Source organism: Lissotriton helveticus, chromosome 7 (assembly GCF_964261635.1).
Source record: "Lissotriton helveticus chromosome 7, aLisHel1.1, whole genome shotgun sequence".
NCBI classification, from domain to species: Eukaryota; Metazoa; Chordata; class Amphibia; order Caudata; family Salamandridae; genus Lissotriton; species Lissotriton helveticus.
In genome coordinates, this window is record NC_136068.1 from 182023908 (window position 1) to 182043385 (window position 19478).

The 19478-nt window shown below is 42.5% G+C and overlaps 1 protein-coding gene across 1 annotated transcript; it reads right to left on the reverse strand.

The window, feature by feature from the left end:
* Positions 1–647: 647 nt before the first annotated feature.
* ACOT8 (acyl-CoA thioesterase 8) lies at positions 648–19119 on the reverse strand. Its single transcript, XM_078651898.1, has 6 exons — positions 18857–19119; positions 9925–10061; positions 5218–5443; positions 4690–4847; positions 2167–2358; positions 648–1282 (listed from the first exon to the last, which is right to left on the reverse strand). The coding sequence occupies exons 1-6, from the start codon at positions 19006–19008 to the stop codon at positions 1164–1166; spliced, it is 984 nt and encodes a 327-aa protein (XP_078508024.1). The 5' UTR covers positions 19009–19119; the 3' UTR covers positions 648–1163.
* Between the last annotated feature and the right edge of the window lie 359 nt (positions 19120–19478).

Consider the following 19478-nt stretch of genomic DNA (forward strand, 5'->3'; position numbering starts at 1 on the left):
CCAAGCCAATTTTATAGCTTTGGGGGCCTAGAACAGTCTGAATTGTCACACTTGTAGGTGTGTGATGGTTAGTAGTTGTGTTGGTACTATCCCTGCCAGCACGAAAGTGGCACTGTGTGGCGCAAGCTGCAGTGGCCTCCTAACAAGAGCCCTGACACAAATTTATTTTTTACAAATTAATCACTGCCTCAGGTCCTGTGAACTGTGGCAGATATGCAGCTCCTCGCTGTCTCTCAAGTGATCTCACCCACTGGTTGTTGGGGCCCTCATCAACGACAAACTAGAAATAAAGAAATGTCCTTTAGGGAGGGTTTCCCAAATATCAACAGGTTGGGCTTCTATGCGTTCAGATTATTTTTGGTATACACAACGAAGACAGAGTGTCCCACTATTTGCCGGTAAGGGTGAAAGTGACGAGTGAAGAGGCAATAATCCAAGAGGGATTAAAGTAATGCGTGTCCAGAAACCAGTGTTGGGAGATTTAGAACAGAAAGGGAGAAGTAGAGCAGGAGGAAGTCTTGTGATGAGGGTAGTTACTTCACTGGTCTCATTTAAGACCTGAGCTTTAACTAAGGCATACATTTTACAGAACCGCAGTAGTTAGAAAGTCAACATTTAATAAGAAGTAGTTCATATCAAAGCATATGAAAATTAAAAAAGCACTCTAGCATTTTATTTGAATACACTGAGAGCAATAGAGACTTAAAAAGAACAGCAAAAATCAAATAAAGTTATGGATTCTCCCGCCTGCAAAATAAATCCTCTTAAATATCTTAAGTGCAATGCTGTATGCAGAACAGGATACAGCTTACTGTAAACAAATACAAGATGGCAGCCTAGCACATGGCATCATCCATAGGACATAGCCATGTAAGCTCGCTCTCGCGCCACAGATGTGCCTCGGCAGAAAAGGATTCCGATCTGAGGTGGTTGCTTTCCTACATGTGTAGTACAGATGTTTATATCCACCTCTCCATTTGCACAAAAAATTACATGATGTAGTAAAGAGAATCAGAAGGCCAAGATTGCAAAGCTATTTCAGGATTTCTGTTAAATTGGATAAGCTGCTTCTGGAGGTAAGGCACCTCTGAGTTCAGAAGGACATAAGGCATGCCCACATCATGGCCTTGACTACTGTTCGGCTCTTTGTATTTTTTTCTTCTTTAAAGCTTAGGCTTTGGGTGTTTTTGCTTCACTCGGAACACTCCCTCCTGTGCGCAAGAGACAGCAAGGACACCGTCCCTACGCCAAAGGCGTCCTTGCACCAGCCCCCGGCTAGCCCCTGTAAAACAGAATAGAAGTGTTCAAAGGCACGCCTTCCAGATTCAAGATACTACCACAGCCATCACCGTGATCTCCCACCCACTCACACCATGACATTGAAGCCTTCGAGTGAGCTCCTAGTTATAATTCCCACCCCCTCCCCTTTTTTCCCCTTAAAAGAGCCACCACCTCAACATAATATCACCAGATTGGACTGAGAAGGCACAGAGAGAATGATGCACAGTGCCTGAGTGGGCAAGGGAGAGCATAGAAGGGTGAGAGTGGGCTAAGATGGACTAAGGGGGACGGAGATCATGAGCAGGGTGGTGGAATGGTGGGAGAGGGGTAAGAAGCACATGGTGACCAGACATTGATGAAGCAAGAGGCACAGAGAGAGAGGGAGCACAGAATATGGACATCAGGTGCAGGTGGGGAGGATGCACAGATAACCTATGATGGGGTACAGAACCACAAAGAGGACAGTAAGACTGGTGTCTTGGGCTACTTAGAAGGAAGAAACAGACCACACACAGGAAACAGTTCCAGGAAGGGTGAGGGAAACAACACATGATGGTACAGAGACAGGAAGTAGAGACAGAGGGTTGAACAGGGACACAGAAAGGGTGCGGTGAAAGAGGGGAAGAAGTTAATAACAGCTGTATACCATAACATACGTAACTAGGTGTTAATCCCCCATGTTGCCCGCTTTGTTAGGTATATTCAGCCTTTATTGCAAAACTAATCTTGCGGAAACTGAATTTTATACATGCAGTAGGAAGTGACTGGATAAGGGTTGTTGAATTGGACCCAGATCCTCCTGGTAGACTAGTGACCAGCCATCTCTCTCCCTTGTTGCCATAGCCCTGGACTATTCACACCCACAGTTCTAGCGCATGTACTGACCTGCCCATGGACTCTCGCACTCATACAGCATCCAATCATCCGAGCGGAATGATGTGTGGAACCACATGGAGTGGTCCAAGGAGGCCATGAACCTAATGGAGTGTTTGAGGTGGGGCAGGAGGGCCGTGCCCACGAAGGAGTAATCAGAAATGTAGGCAGCAACACAGCAGTGCAGCTTCATATCACTTGGTCCTGAAACGAGAGCATAAGACATCATGTGTCCATTAGTATTCTTCCCTAGGGGGCAGTGCACACTACTGCGAGAAAGGAGACATTAGGACCCCCCCAGCAACAATACACATCCTAACTGGCGCATCCAGGCATGGATTCCAAGCAGAGCTTTAGGATCCTATTATTTGCACTATTTCAGAGTAGCAGTTACATTTGTGTCATTAAGGACACTATTTTCTTGTCTTGTGTCTCTTTAATAGCTTTTGCTACATTCTGGAAGTTGTGTTCCTGGTTTGCGTCAACTGGACCAATAACACAAATCAAAAATATGATTTGAAAAAGGGAAAGACCAGGACTGGAACATTGAGTCCCTACTGAGATGGGGTCACCTAGTAATGTTCGCATTATCACACCAGTTCCCTATAAATCTTGTCAGTGCATTTTCGTGTGACAAGATTACTATGCAGCAATCCTCTTCAGAACTGTGGGACTTCTGCAATAGGCAATTTGCCAGTGAGGAACTCTTCCGGCATTGCCTATTCAATTACACTGGTCTAGATATGTGAGAGGTTCTACTCTTCGGGTCTTAAGAGCTACTTCTAAGAACTTCAATAACTCAAAGTACCATTATTCAAGTTAACACTAATTCAATAAAAGGCTTCAGAAGAATGATAGAGTGGACCATCCAGGAGTGTACACTTGACATTCCTGTTACTCAAGGGTCTCTGCAACAGAAACATTACTCTTGTTTTTTTGCCCCCAGACCGGTCTACAAGATATCATGATCTACCTTCAGCAGAACCTAAACCAAAAAGCCTGCTCTCACACATATAATACACATACTGGCGGATACATCAACGTAGCCTTTTGCTATTCCTAAATGGCGATTTTTAAGGAATCGCTATTTAGGAATAGCAAAAGCCTATGCATGTAGGAATCGCTATTAAAATAGCGATTCCTTAACATTCCCTAATTGCTACTTGCAAATTGCTAGTCGCAATTAAGGCATGCTGTCCCATTCATTCCTATGGGCCTACAGGCCCATACGAATGTATTGGAGATTGCATGAGCAATTTGCGAGTACCAGTAGGTACTCGCAAATTGCTCATGCAATTTCAAGGGTGTCAAAATGACACCCTGTTGCACCCCTGAAATTGATCTATGCACATATGTTGCACACACACATGCCATAAGGGCATGTGTGTGCGCAACATGAAACTTTGAAAAATGCACAAAAGTGCTTTTTTCAAAGTTTTAGCAAATTACCATGAAGTCCAACTTCATGGTAATTTGCTTCCCCTATTAGCGAAATCGCTATTTTTTTTTACTTTCATGCATTGCATTTAAGGAATCTTAATTTGGGATTCCTTAAATGCAATCGCAATTTAAGGAATCTCAATTTAGAGATTCCTTAAATTGCGAATTTTGCATTTGGGATGATGCATCCCAAATGCAAAAATACCGGGAGCAAAGGGGCAGATTCTGAGAATTCCCGGTATTTACTTTGATGCATCTGGCTGATAGTTCCCACTCAAGTTGAGCTATCCTGGGTTCTCTAGACATATGTTTTATTTTTAGTCATTACTGAAGTTTGGAGATTTTTCTTGGATGCTAGGCCCTGTGCGCGCACCTTTTCTTCTCATCCCAAAAAATATCAGATACATTAACCTCACATCATACACATTTTTGGTGGGGAGAGGGTGGAGAAATAGAGTTATATTCTAGCAACTGATTTACTAAAAGTTAAAAGCAATATCTATTCAAATATCAAAATAATTAATAAATATACACCTATTTAAATTGGAGTTTTTAGGTATAGCGTCCATGCTATGGCAAACTTATATGTTCATTTTCCGTTTGTGAATTGATTGAAGAAAATTCTTGTAAGGAAAAGCTGTGTTTGATGACCATTTCATTTTAAATCAATTTTCACAAATACAGACGCCCATCATACCCAGCAGGGGTGACCGCACTCTGGTGCAAGAGTGCCAGTTCCCACAAACGTGATGACCTCTCCAAAGGGGAGAGGATGTGGCCTAAGGGCTAGAGCGGTCGACCTCAAAGCTGGAGAACTGGCAGGGATGCTCAACATCCTGTGGTTCTGGGCAAATCACTTAATACCCCTGTGCCTAACAAAAACAAATGAGTCCATTGTATTGCAAGTGATGCTCATGTAAAGCGCTCGGATACCTTCAGTTTGAGCTTGCGCTACATAAAACTCCCAAAAAAAGAATGAACATTAGTAAGGGGTTAGCCTAACCATCACTGCTGGCAGCATCATATATAAGCTCTTCAGTCACAGAAGGGAGGATTGCCAAAAGAAGAGGCAATGAATAATCTGAAAGACATTACCTATATAACCTCTGGCTCGGACCCAGAATAGCTGCTTAGGGTCTTGCGGCTGGCGGTTAAAAAGGTCCGGTGGGTTCACTGGTTTGATCTCAATGGGCACCTCCTGTGCCAAAATTTTGTTCAACCCCTGACGATACCTCTCCACCAAGTTAGGGTCTCTTCAAAAGCGTAAAAAGTAAAGTGCAGAAAATACAATTATTTCAGTGGCCAGTAAACAAGTGAAGAATTAAGTTATGAAGGAAGGGCCTTTGGGGTAAACCGTAAAGGAAAAAGGAATACAACTCAATGGTCAATTTAGCCCTTGGGCCCGACTAGCAAATTTTTATGAGCACCTTGGAGTGTGTTTCAGACACCATGAGGGATATGATGGGAAACACTCTACAAGGGAGGGAGGGGGAATAGCGAAAAAGGGAGAGAGGGGGAGAGGGAGAGAGAAGGAGAGAGAAGGCAAGAGAGAGAGATTGTGTGTGAGTGTGTGTGTGTGAGTGAGTGAGTGAGTGAGAGTAGTTTGTCAGTACTTTTGCTCACCGTAGATACTTTTCAATAAGCTCCTCGCGGGTCATAAGCTGTTCTGGAGGTGGCACAGTGGGCATGGTAAATTGGTGCTGCAAGGGGCTCGCCTGCATCTTCTGAAAGGAGGCCTGGCAGATGAGAATGGGCTGCCCATGTTGAATCGCACGGATTGAGCGAACACAGAAGCTCCTCCCATTTCGTGTTCGATCCACCTGATAGAGGACTGGAACCTTTGGATCACCTGAAACCCAAGCACATTGTTTATTATAATAGTGTGTTTCTGATATTTAACACTGGGGTACGGTCATGGTGTCTGCTTCAAAATAAAATGTCAGTCTGATGAATTGCTATGGGATAAGGTTAGAGTCAGTTGCCCTGCAGGATAAGGGGATACTGTCAGTTTCCTATGTGCACTAAATGGCGAGTTTGTCTGCTGGATACACACCTGAAGGATCTGGTTAGCGTTTGTTGCCTGGCTGTAGCATATGATGTTAGGGTTGAATACCACACTGTTAGATTTCCTGTCAGTGATGTATGCCTACCTATGAGTTTGATGCCTAATGGAATATTATGGTGGTAGAGTCAAATGCCCTCCTGCAAAATGTAATTGGTGTCTGTGGCAGGATATGGTGTTATTGGTGGATATGGATACTGTTTAGTGCCTAGATCCACAATGGCGTTCTCTGCCTGTTTTCCTTTTATGGCAGTGGGCCAGGTAGGTGCACCATGGTGCAACTCCCACATGCAGCTGTAGCCAGACATGCAGGGTAGTCCCCTCCCAGAAGATCTTTCAGGGAATCAAACACATTTTTATAATAAGAACAAAACTAGAGTTTTCTGTGAGAAATGAAGTTAAACAACAAAAAATACCAACAGTTACATGAAGAAAACATTCTGGAAATTAAACTACATTATTACATAGTTCAGCCCGGGGAAAAAGGTATGCTTTCTGTGGACTGTGTCAAAGTTAATGCATGTGCATTGTACAGCAATACCCAGATTAAATTAAACGTGTTACAATAAACAATAAGTAGTCTACCTGGAGACGGTTGAGGTGGCAACATCGCAGGCAGAGCAAGAGTTGAAGATGCCACAATTGTGAACATATCAATAACATAGAATGACGACAAAATGTTTCACTACACTCTACTGTTACCAAGCATGAACAGGTAACCAGATATTGCATCAGCATGATAATGTATCCGTCCAATTAGCACAATACATGTATGTTTGTGTGTGATAATACACATTTTACACAGCGGCGGTCTCTACTGCGCAGTTTAGCTAGGTCACATTTTCCATAGGAAGAGCATGTTTTGTGTTGTGCTAATAACTTTGGCGTCATTTGATGACTCATTATGAAACTTTCCTAAAAATGTTTTCTTTACCTCAGCTCCTTCATGGGAAGGTTTGTGCTGATCCATCAAATGGGGACCCGGAAAATGGGGCATCCCAAAACGCTATTTCCTTATGTTAATTCCTAAAGGAAGCATCGGTTATTGATACAGAAAAAAGGCAGACTGGAATTACAACAAAATTGGCTAAAAGTTAGCACTTAACTCAGAAAGCACGTTTTTTTTTATTTGGTGCAAATTCATTAAGTTGTTTGAGAAATTAGCTATTAAAGAGGTGCTTTGTTCATGAAGGGGATGAAAAAATAGACAGATTTGGCCTATACCTGCACTACCAATTTTTTTTCTTTAAAAAAAAGGCCCCGTCATTGGCCAATAGAGCTTTTTCTCCTGCTAGCCTTTTTGGTAGTACGAAACTGGTACCGGTCTCATGCAATCTGATTGGCCAGCCATAATCTGTAAGAAAATACAGTGGCAGCCATTAGAGGACTCGGACCCCAACATCTAGGGAAAAATGTTAAAAATATCACAAGGGAGCCACAGGAGCCACAGGAGCCACTACACAAGCTTCACCCGTACAGTAGTAAGGTACTATGCAAGTTTCATTGGGTGAGGTTTGCATAATACCACACTACCATAGTGATGAAGTTTGTGGTGCTGCTACTGCTGCAGTACCATGGTGCCCACGAAAAATGTTTTAAGAAAAATGTAAACCAACTGTTGGTTGGTGTCCGCAGGATGTTGGGTGCAGTAGCCACCAGCAGAGTTGATCACAGGGTCTGGCCAGAGAACAGTGCCGGGGCAACCCCCCTGCTGTGCATGGCTAAAGGTCATGGTAGCAGAGGGTTGGTCGTTGGTGTGCAGTTGGCTGTCATCCTACTGCATTAAGAGAGACAGTTGTCATTCTGGTCCTGATGAAGGTGGTTTCTGAATAATCTATTGCCACCGAAACGCGTCGACGTCCCCTTGTGTCTTTTTGGTTATATTCACAGAACTTTCCATATCCGATCCCAATATTCATTGATGGATCTTTATGAAATTGATTGATTCACTTGAAATAACCATTATATGATGAATTGGATTTTCTTCACATGTCTTACTGTCTCTTGTGTATTGTAATTTTTAATTGGGTTTCTCGATCACATCGTTGAATTTTTATATGTTTCAAGAAATAATTCGTTTTAATAAAATCTTATTTTTATAAACTCAGAGTTGTTCACCAATGTGCCCATACTTTGGGTTTATGTGAGATCCTTGAACAAGTGTATGGCTCTAAAAGATTTGAGTGGGAATGAATGACATGTGGTAAATCCTATCAGTTCCAAGAGAGTTTCTCTTTATCTTGTACTTTCTGTACCCTATCTCTTGGTTAGTGGGGTCACTCCCTTTTTCCTATATATCCTAGGCTAGAGGCCAGTCCCTGGAGTCAACCTCCCTTCTGTGCACGGCCGAAGGCACAAGCTCTCCAGCCAAGCCCACGCTGCACAGAAGTTGACTGAATATGATCAAAAAACACCCAGAAATTAACAGACAAAAAGCAGAGTTTAAAATAGAGACGTTATAGATAGATATGGTAAAAAGATCTTAGCTTACGTTAAAAAAAAAACTAGAAATTAACTGAAAAAACGGTTAAAGTGACAATATAGTTAGGTGTTGAAATGAGATAAAAACTATTATTAAAAAAACACTGAAATGTACTAGTTATAGTTTACTGAGCTAACTGTAACTTGTACCCCCGCCATGCACTGCTTAGGACTACACATATTACATTACTCATGACATGTTAAATTAAATCATCAATAGCATAACTGAAGACATCTCAGATGACATCATGGATACAATAACTGTGACACCGTCCAGTAGGGTTTGTGGACGTGAAGTAATTGAGCACGCTATAACTGTGGACAATTTTTTTTTCACTTTAGGGGGTTTACCTCCTTGAAGACTTCCCATGGCCAGCAAATTTAGGTCAAGAGGTTGACAGGGAAACTTTTGCCACTGAAAAGACACCTTCTGTGAGGCCCTCTGGAAAACCCTTTGTAACTTTAGTAAAATACACTACACACATTCCTGAGAAGGGCATAATGGGGTACCACCTTAGAGCATTGCTTACAATACCAATATGGCCCCTAGACAACCTAGCATACTACCTGTGGTTGGTGGAAAACAAGTAGTTAGTACTTAAACTATTATCGCTATAAATTCACCTACTGCGTCTAGTGGTATAACCTGTCATATATTGAGAGCAATCTCATGCAACTGCCTATGTTGTTTCAGTACTGTGGGATTAGTGACGAACAATGGAATATATATTTCAGCAGATGGCTTTTCAGGCGGGAATGATCATGTGCCCAACAAATGGGTGGACTGGGATATACTGTCAGTACACAGATCTATCTTCATGGGTTTCACGGAAATCATGCAAATGTTGTACTTTGTAACCCACAATCATGGATGGTCACAAGACATTTGGTGACCCGCTACATATCTAACTAGCACTGCTGCCACCACAAGTGGAGCAACCAATACAATTTAACAACTCAGAATATGGCATATATATAACAAAATAAGCAAAAGAGCAAAGAAACTACAAAATACCACTTAACCATAGTACTTTAAAAAACTTAAACCCAAAGTGTACATGTTATGTTATGTTATGTTATGTTAATAAAAAGCTTATTAAGCGCACGAACACCGATTGGTTTCCTGGCGCTGGAATACACAGTAACATAACCGGGGACATGGAATGTAGGGTTATTGATATGCATGTCTGTAGAGCCAGGTCTTTAAGGCTTTCCGAAATGAGAAGAGGTCCTGGCAGGTCCGAATCTCAAGAGGGAAAGTGTTCCACAGACGAGGAGCCAGTGTGGCAAACCTGCGGCCGCCAGAGCGCTTGCATTTGAAAGAAGGTATCTGAAGAAGGCCAAGATGGGATGAGCGGAGGTTGCGAGACGGTACATACTTTGTGATAAGTTGGTCAATAAATTTGGGGCTTTTGCAGTGTAATGATTTGAAAATCGTGCATCCTGTTTTAAAGGTGCAACGCTGGATCACCGGAAGCCAATGAAGTTTCATAAGTAGAGGGATAGCTGGTTGCCATCTGGGTTGATTCAGAATCAATCTTGCGGCATAGTTCTGCACCATCTGGAGGCGTTTTGACAGATAGAGGGGGAGGCCTAGGTAAATGGAGTTCGCATAGTCCAGATGGGACAGCACGGTGGCGATCACTACCTGGGTGATTGCCTCCGGGGTGAGAAGGCGCCAAACCTTCCGGATTTTTCTTAGTTGGTTGTGTACAACTGAACCAACTTAAAACGCAATTTACTGCAACGCAATCACTATCATATATCATAACATGCCACATTCTTACCTGCTCTCACAAAGTAACAGTGCAGTGAGTGTGCGTGTAATTCCTCCTCAACAGACTTTGCAGCTGCCACCAAAGCCTGGCCCACAATTTGTCCTCCAAATAACCTCTGGGTGATAGGCACCCAATGATGTGTTCCCCTATGAAGAGAAGAAGATGCTGATAAAAAAACACAGGCACCCGTTTAAAAAACAAAATGAAACACTTGCAGACGCACTTCCGCATGGGACAGACAATCACATTAACAAGGATGAAGGTAGGATTGTTTTCTTAGTACAGATTTCCTATAGAAAAGTCACCCATTCAAGTGAACCAGTCCCAAATATAAAAAAAAACACTTCCATATTCCTTGATAGATAGTTGTCAGATAGGCATCAAGCAGCCACAACAAGACCCTGCCAGATGACATGCACTGTAGAAATGTGTCAGTCTGTCAATCAGTCAAAGTGATCACTGTTCCAATGAATGAGTTGAAGAGCTAAGACAATGACCAGCAGGTAACTATAGAACTATATAAATGAAAGCGTGGTTGCCTTTGTTTGGAGTCGGAGCACCAATGTAGTCTTATAGAAAATCTCAATCATAATTTAGAGCTCTTTTTTATAATTTACCTTTTCTAATCATTTATTTGATAGATTTTAGGTACATAAATTACCTATACTAACAATAGAACTGTAATCAAATTTTCTCAACAAATAATGTCTGGATACAGAAACAAGGAAAAAAGATGGAAAAGGAATAAAATGGGGAAATCCATCAGAAACAGACCATGCCACAAGTGCATAATCACAACACAGTTCTCTAAAATGCATTCCACATAATCTTAAATTCACATTCCTGCTAATGTATGGAATGGATCTAAGACATTCAATTTTGACTTGTTAAGTCGGGCCTAAGAGGCGCATGTGCTGCTCTGCGACACATGCTCTCTCTACACTGTGCGGTACAAAAGGGGGTGGTGATGGACGGAGCATCTGAACCAATCAAACACTCACACCCAGTCAAAAGATCTGGTTTTGATCCATCACCGTTCCTTAGCCCACTCTGCCACCCCAGTTCAGACAAGGCTATATGCAAATCAGTCTGACCCTGTGCCTCATGGGAACAGTCCAGCTCGAACTGCCAAGCCATGCCTTCCCTGGACGGGAAACAAGCTTCCGAGGACCGGTTTCTGGCATTACAGCCGTCTTCAGCCCGGCTTGCTTGAATCCAGTGGCAAAGTGAGCAAGGGACTAACGTCTGAGCATACCCTGCCACACTTATGGCGGCCAAAAGCGGTACAAAAGGGGGTGGTGAAGGACGGAGCATCTGAACCAATCAAACACTCACACCCAGTCAAAAGATCTGGGTTTGATCCATCACCGTTCTTTAGCCCACTCTGCCACCCCAGTTCAGACATGGCTATATACAAATCAGTCTGACCCTGTGCCTCATGGGAACAGTCCAGCCCGAACTGCCAAGCCATGCCTTCCCTGGACCGGAAACAAGCTTCCGAGGACCGGTTTCTGGCATTACAGGCGTCTTCAGCCCGGCTTGCTTGAATCCAGTGGCAAAGTGAGCAAGGGACTCACGTCTGAGCATACCCTGCCACACTTATGGCGGCCAAAAGCGGTACAAAGGGGGGTGGTGATGGACGGAGCATCTGAACCAATCAAACACTCACACCCAGTCAAAAGATCTGGGTTTGATCCATCACCGTTCTTTAGCCCACTCTGCCACCCCAGTTCAGACATGGCTATATGCAAATCAGTCTGACCCTGTGCCTCATGGGAACAGTCCAGCCCGAACTGCCAAGCCATGCCTTCCCTGGACCGGAAACAAGCTTCCGAGGACCGGTTTCTGGCATTACAGCCGTCTTCAGCCCGGATTGCTTGAATCCAGTGGCAAAGTGAGCAAGGGACTCACGTCTGAGCATACCCTGCCACACTTATGGCGGCCAAAAGCGGTACAAAAGGGGGTGGTGATGGACGGAGCATCTGAACCAATCAAACACTCACACCCAGTCAAAAGATCTGGGTTTGATCCATCACCGTTCTTTAGCCCACTCTGCCACCCCAGTTCAGACATGGATATATGCAAATCAGTCTGACCCTGTGCCTCATGGGAACAGTCCAGCCCGAACTGCCAAGCCATGCCTTCCCTGGACCGGAAACAAGCTTCCGAGGACCGGTTTCTGGCATTACAGCCGTCTTCAGCCCGGCTTGCTTGAATCCAGTGGCAAAGTGAGCAAGGGACTCACGTCTGAGCATACCCTGACAAACTTATGGCGGCCAAAAGCGGTACAAAAGGGGGTGGTGATGGACGAAGCATCTGAACCAATCAAACACTCACACCAACAACAAGGAAGAGGAGAGAGGTGATCAGCAGTAGCGAGAAGACGAGGGTATTATGGCGCCAAACTTGGATCTCTAGATCCCTGGTAGGACTATCGCTATGCAAACAATGTCCTGGTGACCGAGGCGGCACAGTTGGCGAAAATCACGTTGAAATCATAAAAAAGGAAAGTGGACAGGCCTATACCCAGAATAAATATATCTTATCAGTCACGACTCCCGAAATCCAACTGGAAACGTTTTCCAACGCATCGGTGCAACATAATTCTATTGTGTATGCTAAAGCCCTAGTCCTGATGAGGCCCAGAATCCAAAGGGGCTGAAACGCGTCGACAACCTTGGAAACGGACACCCAATGAATTCAAATTTGGCGACAACTAAGAAAAGAGCAGTTTAAAATAGTAGGGATAAAATAATCTATTTCCCGGAAACTGCAAGAGTAGGGTGTACCAGTAAGATTGAGGAATACTCTTTGATAACAAGATATAGAGTATCCATTTAAAGAATAGGGGCTATTTCAAAACAATATGTAAATAGTGTAGTCATTTTTTCACTTTTTCATTTTCTAAAAATGTCCTTTTGAGATTTTTGTATATTATGTGATAGATTTGTATATATTGTATTTTTAGATTTAAAGAACCCAAAAGAAGTGTACCTTTGTTTGAAAAAGAAATGTGGAAAGTAAAAGACTAAATATACAAAAAAAGATATGAGTGAATAAAACACACTATATAAAGAATATATATATATTTTTTGGATTGATTTTTTTAGGTTTCAGGATTTAAATGGAATATATAACTGAGTTGATTTATTTCTGAAAAATTATGTAAGGTCAGATGGGTAATTGATAGACCTATCTGTAATAAGGATGTATACATATTGGTTCCATAGCATCATTTTTGTTATTGAAATATATTGTTCCCAGATGCTTTTTGGGTTATAGAGGGAATACCCCTTATTGTATTGAGGACTGTTCCCATGAGGCACAGGGTCAGACTGATTTGCATATAGCCATGTCTGAACTGGGGTGGCAGAGTGGGCTAAAGAACGGTGATGGATTAAACCCAGATCTTTTGACTGGGTGTGAGTGTTTGATTGGTTCAGATGCTCCGTCCATTACCACCCCCTTTTGTACCTCTCTACACTGTGGGCTGTAAGTCTGCCCATTGCTTCTGATCGGCTGCTTCGATCGTCCTTTTTAAATGCCTTCTTACCAGTGGTAAATCTTCCTTAATTATCCCACCCTTCTGCCTCTTGTTTACTCCCACAGACCGGCTCTATTACATGTGGCTTTACACTTAGCCGCTCATCAAGTCGTTTATCAGCACTATTTTCCGTTTCCTGTGTGTGGAAGCTTGTTTTGCTTTGCTTTCACCTGTCGCTGAAACTCCCTCACACAACACTGCTTGCCCGCCCCCACCCACTTTCACTACCACACGAACGCGAGGTTTCTGGTGAACTCCTACCAAGGGACTGGAGTCAGGGGTTGATGTGAATCCTCAGATGATATTGGCCCCCTTCCAATGTCCAAGTGGTGTTGTGTGTTAATCCCTTGTCCTGTGTACCTGTCCAAAATACAACCTTCAGCTATACTTTACTTTCCTAGGATGAAATTTGTCTTTGCAAAAAATCTAGTTAATTGTGAAATATGCTACAAGCGAGCGCGTTTGCGTAAGAAGGATCAATTTCACTACTTATAGCAAGTTGGTGGTTATGTGTTTTAATTGCAGCAGAATGAGGACTTCCCTTTCAGGACTGGCTTCATGTTAAGAACTATGTTAAAAAAATTCACTAAGCTGCTTATGTGCAAAATGATCATCGTGCTTAAAAAGTAATGTTCTTTTCTCTAACCTATGGAGGTATAATCTGGCCATTATTCCGGGGAACCCTATTATGATTTGTGTTAAATATAATAATAGACATGCTTATTGATTTTTGTAGTGTGTGACACTTAACGTTTTCTCTAAGATGCGAATGTTTAAGGAGTTGAGAATTATCTTTAGGGGAGCACTTTCCCAGAGCTCTGATCCCTGTCGTATGCATAGGACCCCATTATGTAGCTCCTAGTTTGCTCTCATAATATTTGCATTTTTCTTCTGTTATAAATCTTTTACTCATTTTTCAAAGAAAATGATGCCCAGATTTAAAACTGCACTTTTAAATTGTATGTTGTAAAAGTATTTGAATTTTTGTAGAGAGCGGGTCGGTGCATCTTGCTTTGGGGAGAGCACCGAACGTTAAAGATGTTTATAGTAAAGTTTTCCTGAACCGCCCCATACAACCCCGAAACTCAGGTTGCCAAGACCTATTGGCTTTGCACCCAGGATAATGTGTTGTATGTCTAAACCCTTATAAATTCCAAAAGGCGAGACCTATTGGCTATCCAATGTTTGTTTCTCTTGTTCTTAAGAATAAGCTCTTTGTTTATTAGAATTGCTCTGGAGTTTTCTGGCAAGAAATTTATTTTTCAAAACTATGTCACTCCTGAAATAGATGTGCACACATAAATCAGGCACTGTAACTAACACATTTGGCCCGATTTAGATCTTGGCGGTTGGGATACTTCGTCAAAAACGTGACTGATATTCCGTCCACCGTATTACAAGTGCCATAGGATATAATGTACTTGTAATACGGCAGACAGGATATCCGTCACATTTGTGACGCAGTATCCCACCCGTCAAGATGTCAATCAGGCTGTTTGTCTTTTTGCCATTAGAATGGCAACAAATATCCTAAGTCAATTGTTTTTTCTTACTAATTAGGGTGTAATATATCGTTATTGACTGTTATCGCTGAGTATTGTGAAACCTCAGATCATCAATAAAGTTCCTAAACTAACCCAGACATTACAGTCAATATCTGTCCTCCAAGTTCACAAGTAGTTTCAAGTACAGATTTATTAAATATATACGTTATAAATGTATTTGAGGCAGGGACCTTTGTAACTACTACCATTTGTATTTGCTATGCTGGTGGTGATGTGTAAACCGAGAAACAAAACAAATACAGATAGGTATTCCACCTGGGCCCACATAATGAGTTTGTGATTGGCCCAATAACTGGAGGTACCTGCTCAACTGGAATTCCAAGTTCTTAAGTATCACCAAGAGTTCCTTGCTGCTAAGGGAAGCCGAAACCTCTGGATAAAACTATAGGCGGAGGAAGCGTTGAGGAGAAAAATTCAGTACAATTGGGGGAAGAATTCCCAATTCCCCATTTCTCAGTGGTCCCTCAGGGTTCTACTTGTAATAACTGGTAGCCCTGCACTACTGGAGATAAAGGTACCCCAGTATCAGTAACTCCCGGGGTGGGAGGAAAGTAACGGGTGGATTACTGAGTGCCTCAAAATGAGCCCATCTGTACAGCTTTCACTGTGCATTGGCAATCAGAGAAATAGGAGAGTCAGCAATTTTGATTACCATGACTTTTCCTATGTATATGGGAGGAGTGAGCCTTAACTAGGCTTTAGCTGGCGATACCGAACTTGAAAAACCAGAACAGAGCTTAAGCTTACGTCATGTATGCCCACACCTGCTGCTTTATTGGCACTGATCTTTGAATAAATCAATGCCCAAATGTGCAGCTGTCAGTGAAGCTCTGAAAATTTAGATACCCCAAACTGCTGCTTGCAGACACTGAACAATGAATATTACAACCATGTTAAAGACCTCAGTTGTATTTCAGCCTCCCAGAAAACACTGCAAAAGCAGTGAAATGTAAGAATTAGTGTCTGATTCAGCAAACTTTCCAATTTGACAGTGTAGGTAGGATAGATCGGATGTTTTTCAGAAATCATACGTAGAAACCTACTCCTATCCCTTCTCCAAGTGCTTGCAATAGGAACGTTAGCAAAAGTGCACCAAAAAATGCATATCTAACTGCTAGCTTCTTGCTCACTCAGCCTGTTTCAGTGTATTTCCGTTTCCCAGCCACTTTTACCTAACCTTCTATCTAGGCATGTCTTTCCCTCGACACATTGTTTCAATATCCTGGTACTCCCTGCCCACCCTTCTGTGTTTCCTGTCGATCTCTTGCACAGCCTGTTTCTATGCACCCCCGTATTGTCTCCCTGCATACGGTGCTTGTTTCCCTGGACTCCTTAACAGTCACCCCATTACCATGCACCTCACGCCAGTCTTGTTTTTCTGTACACTCTGAATGTCTCCCCGCCCCTCATCTGCTCAATATCTCATTGCAGCACATGCCTATATGGTTGCACCTCTCGTTTCTCCTTGTGTACATCAGTGGTTTTCTTGCACCCCCAGAATTTCAAAGTTGTGGATGGCGAAGTCCAGTTGTTGCCATATAACACCACTAGTCTTTGAGATGTATGAGGTTGCAGTTTGGAATGGCAATAACTGAAAAATCAAGATGATGTTTTCCCAATACAAGAGGGGGTTCTTCCTACCCAGATTTATAATCAAATACAGTAGGTGGTGGTGTTTGGAAGAGCCACAACTTGCTGTGTATTTATTGTTCCTGGCTTTTTATTCGTACTGGACATATAAAATGCTATCTTTATGGAAGTCAAAACCTATCTGCCAAGCAAGGTAATGCCCCATATTTGGTAGTTACCCTAAACCATTTCATGACGACTTGTGGGACACCAGCCACGATTAAATCAAAACTAATAATCAAATGATACAATAACAACCAAACTCAATAATTTGGATTTGCGTTGGAGTTCCCTATAAAAAAAAAACACCACATACCAAACGATGCAACTCTAGCAACAATGCACAAGTGACTGTCTGCAAACACCAACCAACCATCAGATTGTCACTCTGTACGCTATGCTTCAAGCTTGTCACCCTGCACTTCCTCTGAAGCTTACTGCAACCCTTTCACTTAACATCTCCCTCGCATGCTTATCTCACTACACACATCATTTCCACCCTACACATTTAAAATTTTTAAAGGATGCTCCACCCATACATGTGGCCAGGCTTTACTGCACTCACGCATCCATTGATCGACACATTGACTTATTCTTGCATTCACCCACTTGCCCATCCACAATACACCCCACACACATACAAAAACTAACAAACAATGCCTGCAAAGAAATGCTGTTATATATGTCTTAGTACAATAAACAAAACCTACTGGGTTTGACAGTGCTTGTTCCTAATAAAGTGTAAATTAAGTGCATGTTCCAAACATGAAAAACAAAGGTTTCTCTGACACAACTGGGAAGCGGATCGTGTGCACATTTGTCAGAACCTTAACAGTAAGTTACAAAAAGTTATTTTTAGCTATTTAAGTGAAAGTTCATTGTAGTTGGTAACTTGTATCTATTGGAATTTCAGGACACAGATAAATGTCCCAGAAAAATGTTGCAGAAGTAGGTTTATTTATGGGCAGAGTTTTTAACAGCAGGGAAAATGGCTCAAAACTTTGTACAGTGAGTGACGTGCTTCTTAATGTGCATTCTTAACCCATCATGAAACTCTTGAAAGGTGTATAGCTATGCACTTAAACTGTATCCATTCTGCAGACACCGAACCCTGTTAATGGGATGCCTAGAGTTACTGAGGATTCTTGATGCACTGCATTTATAGCTCCTTTCAGGAAATAGAGGCAGGGCTTTAAGTGGGATGAAACAACTGAGGGGTCTTTCAAAGGGGCGTGGCCAATGTCATTAAGGGCATAATTTAAAAACACGTAACGTAAAAATCTGTTTAGAATAGTATGCTGCCCGACTGGTATTTTGATGCTTTTGTCATTGCATCCAGATATATAATACAAGTAACAGTATACCTACAAGGTAGGACTATTGGCTTTGCCAATGGCTGTTAGCTGCATAAGATAAATAAGCAACAACTAAGGCATCGCTGTATACAATATTGAAAATGCTTAAATTCTGATATGATGAGACTGTGAAACAATTATAACGAGTCTCTTTGAAGTTACATCAAAGGCACTGAAGGGTGGTACTGCTGCAGAGTTAAGATCTTTTTCCCACACTGAGGGTGAGGGCAAAAAGGTAGAGCCTAATAGGGACCGGTCTCAGTACCTGCTTCTTACAAGTGCTGGTACCGAGCACCGGCGTGACCCGGCCCACTTTAAGCCCTGAAAAGAGGACTTTCCCCTTTTGCACGATTTCACATAGGATCTCGAAACCACCGCCTCTCTTACTCCAGTACCTATAATAAGCTCAGAATAAGCAGCAAGAGCTATAATAAGTTAAAAATAAGAAAAGCAAACTGCGCACACTTCGCGATCTTTTGGGGAATAACGACCATTGTGCTGCTTGCCGCATCAAAATATGCATGTTCTGGCCAATACAAGCAATCCACAAATAATTCCCTGGTTTGACCACCCTATATTTATTACAAATCTAATAATTACAATGTGCGTGGTAGCATGTACCTTATATTTCGAGGTTAAGCGATCGAGCCGCTGGTAATGATGGTCATAGACATGGTGTCCTAATTTAAATGAATATAACATTACAATGTGATCGCAGTGTCTACAAATAATTGTAAATCACTCTGTGCCGCACAGAGGCTAGAGTAGAGGCTCGCCTTGGTGGGCAGTTATAGTCCCTTTTCTATGTTTAGGCACACACAGGTCGAAGAACTAGCGGTGCTGTTTACCTGTATAGATCCACGTCCAGCTGCTCCAGGTTCAGGACGCTGGTCACTAGGACACTGCGGAGATCAGGGGAATCTGGCGGTGGGGATCCGCCGGGAGAGCTAGTCTGACCCTCTGCATCCGTGACATCTTCCGGCTGCATGGAAGCCGCCATCGCTAGAACATAATGATGCAAAAAATGCCACTAAACAACCTTTGCACTTTTCTGTTCCGTGTAGTACACACTAGCGCGCTCTCGCGGCCATATTGGGAGTATAAAAAATTCCTTCTAGTACAATAGACCCTTGGCAGGAGGCTGGTGTCTGCTGTTTCTCGGTGACGATTAATCCGTTACCAAAGGTCACTGTGTCGTGGCTAGAGAAGGACGAGCCAACAGATTCAAAGGGAGAGCAGAGCCAAGGGTAGGCTCTGATCTAATAGCCTGTGCACGAGCCCTGCCCTTAAAATGTTTGCTATGTGAATCATACAACAAACATCACGTAAATATGATAAAATCTCTTCAAAATTCAAACGTGTATTTCTTTAACATATGAAAGCTTTCACATTAAAATGTCACTTTATAGCACTGCATTGATAAGTAGTTATTAAGTATTTAAACACGAACCGTTCGTGAATAGAGATAAA

Coding starts and splice junctions, on each gene's coding strand:
- ACOT8 (XM_078651898.1), bottom strand. CDS start 19,008: ATGGCGGCTTCCATGCAGCCGGAAGATGTCACGGATGCAGAGGGTCAG. Junction 10,062..18,856: donor CTGGACGTGGATCTATACAG/GTAAACAGCACC, acceptor TTCTCTTCATAG/GGGAACACATCATTGGGTGC. Junction 2,359..4,689: donor CCGAGCCAGAGGTTATATAG/GTAATGTCTTTC, acceptor CTCTCGTTTCAG/GACCAAGTGATATGAAGCTG.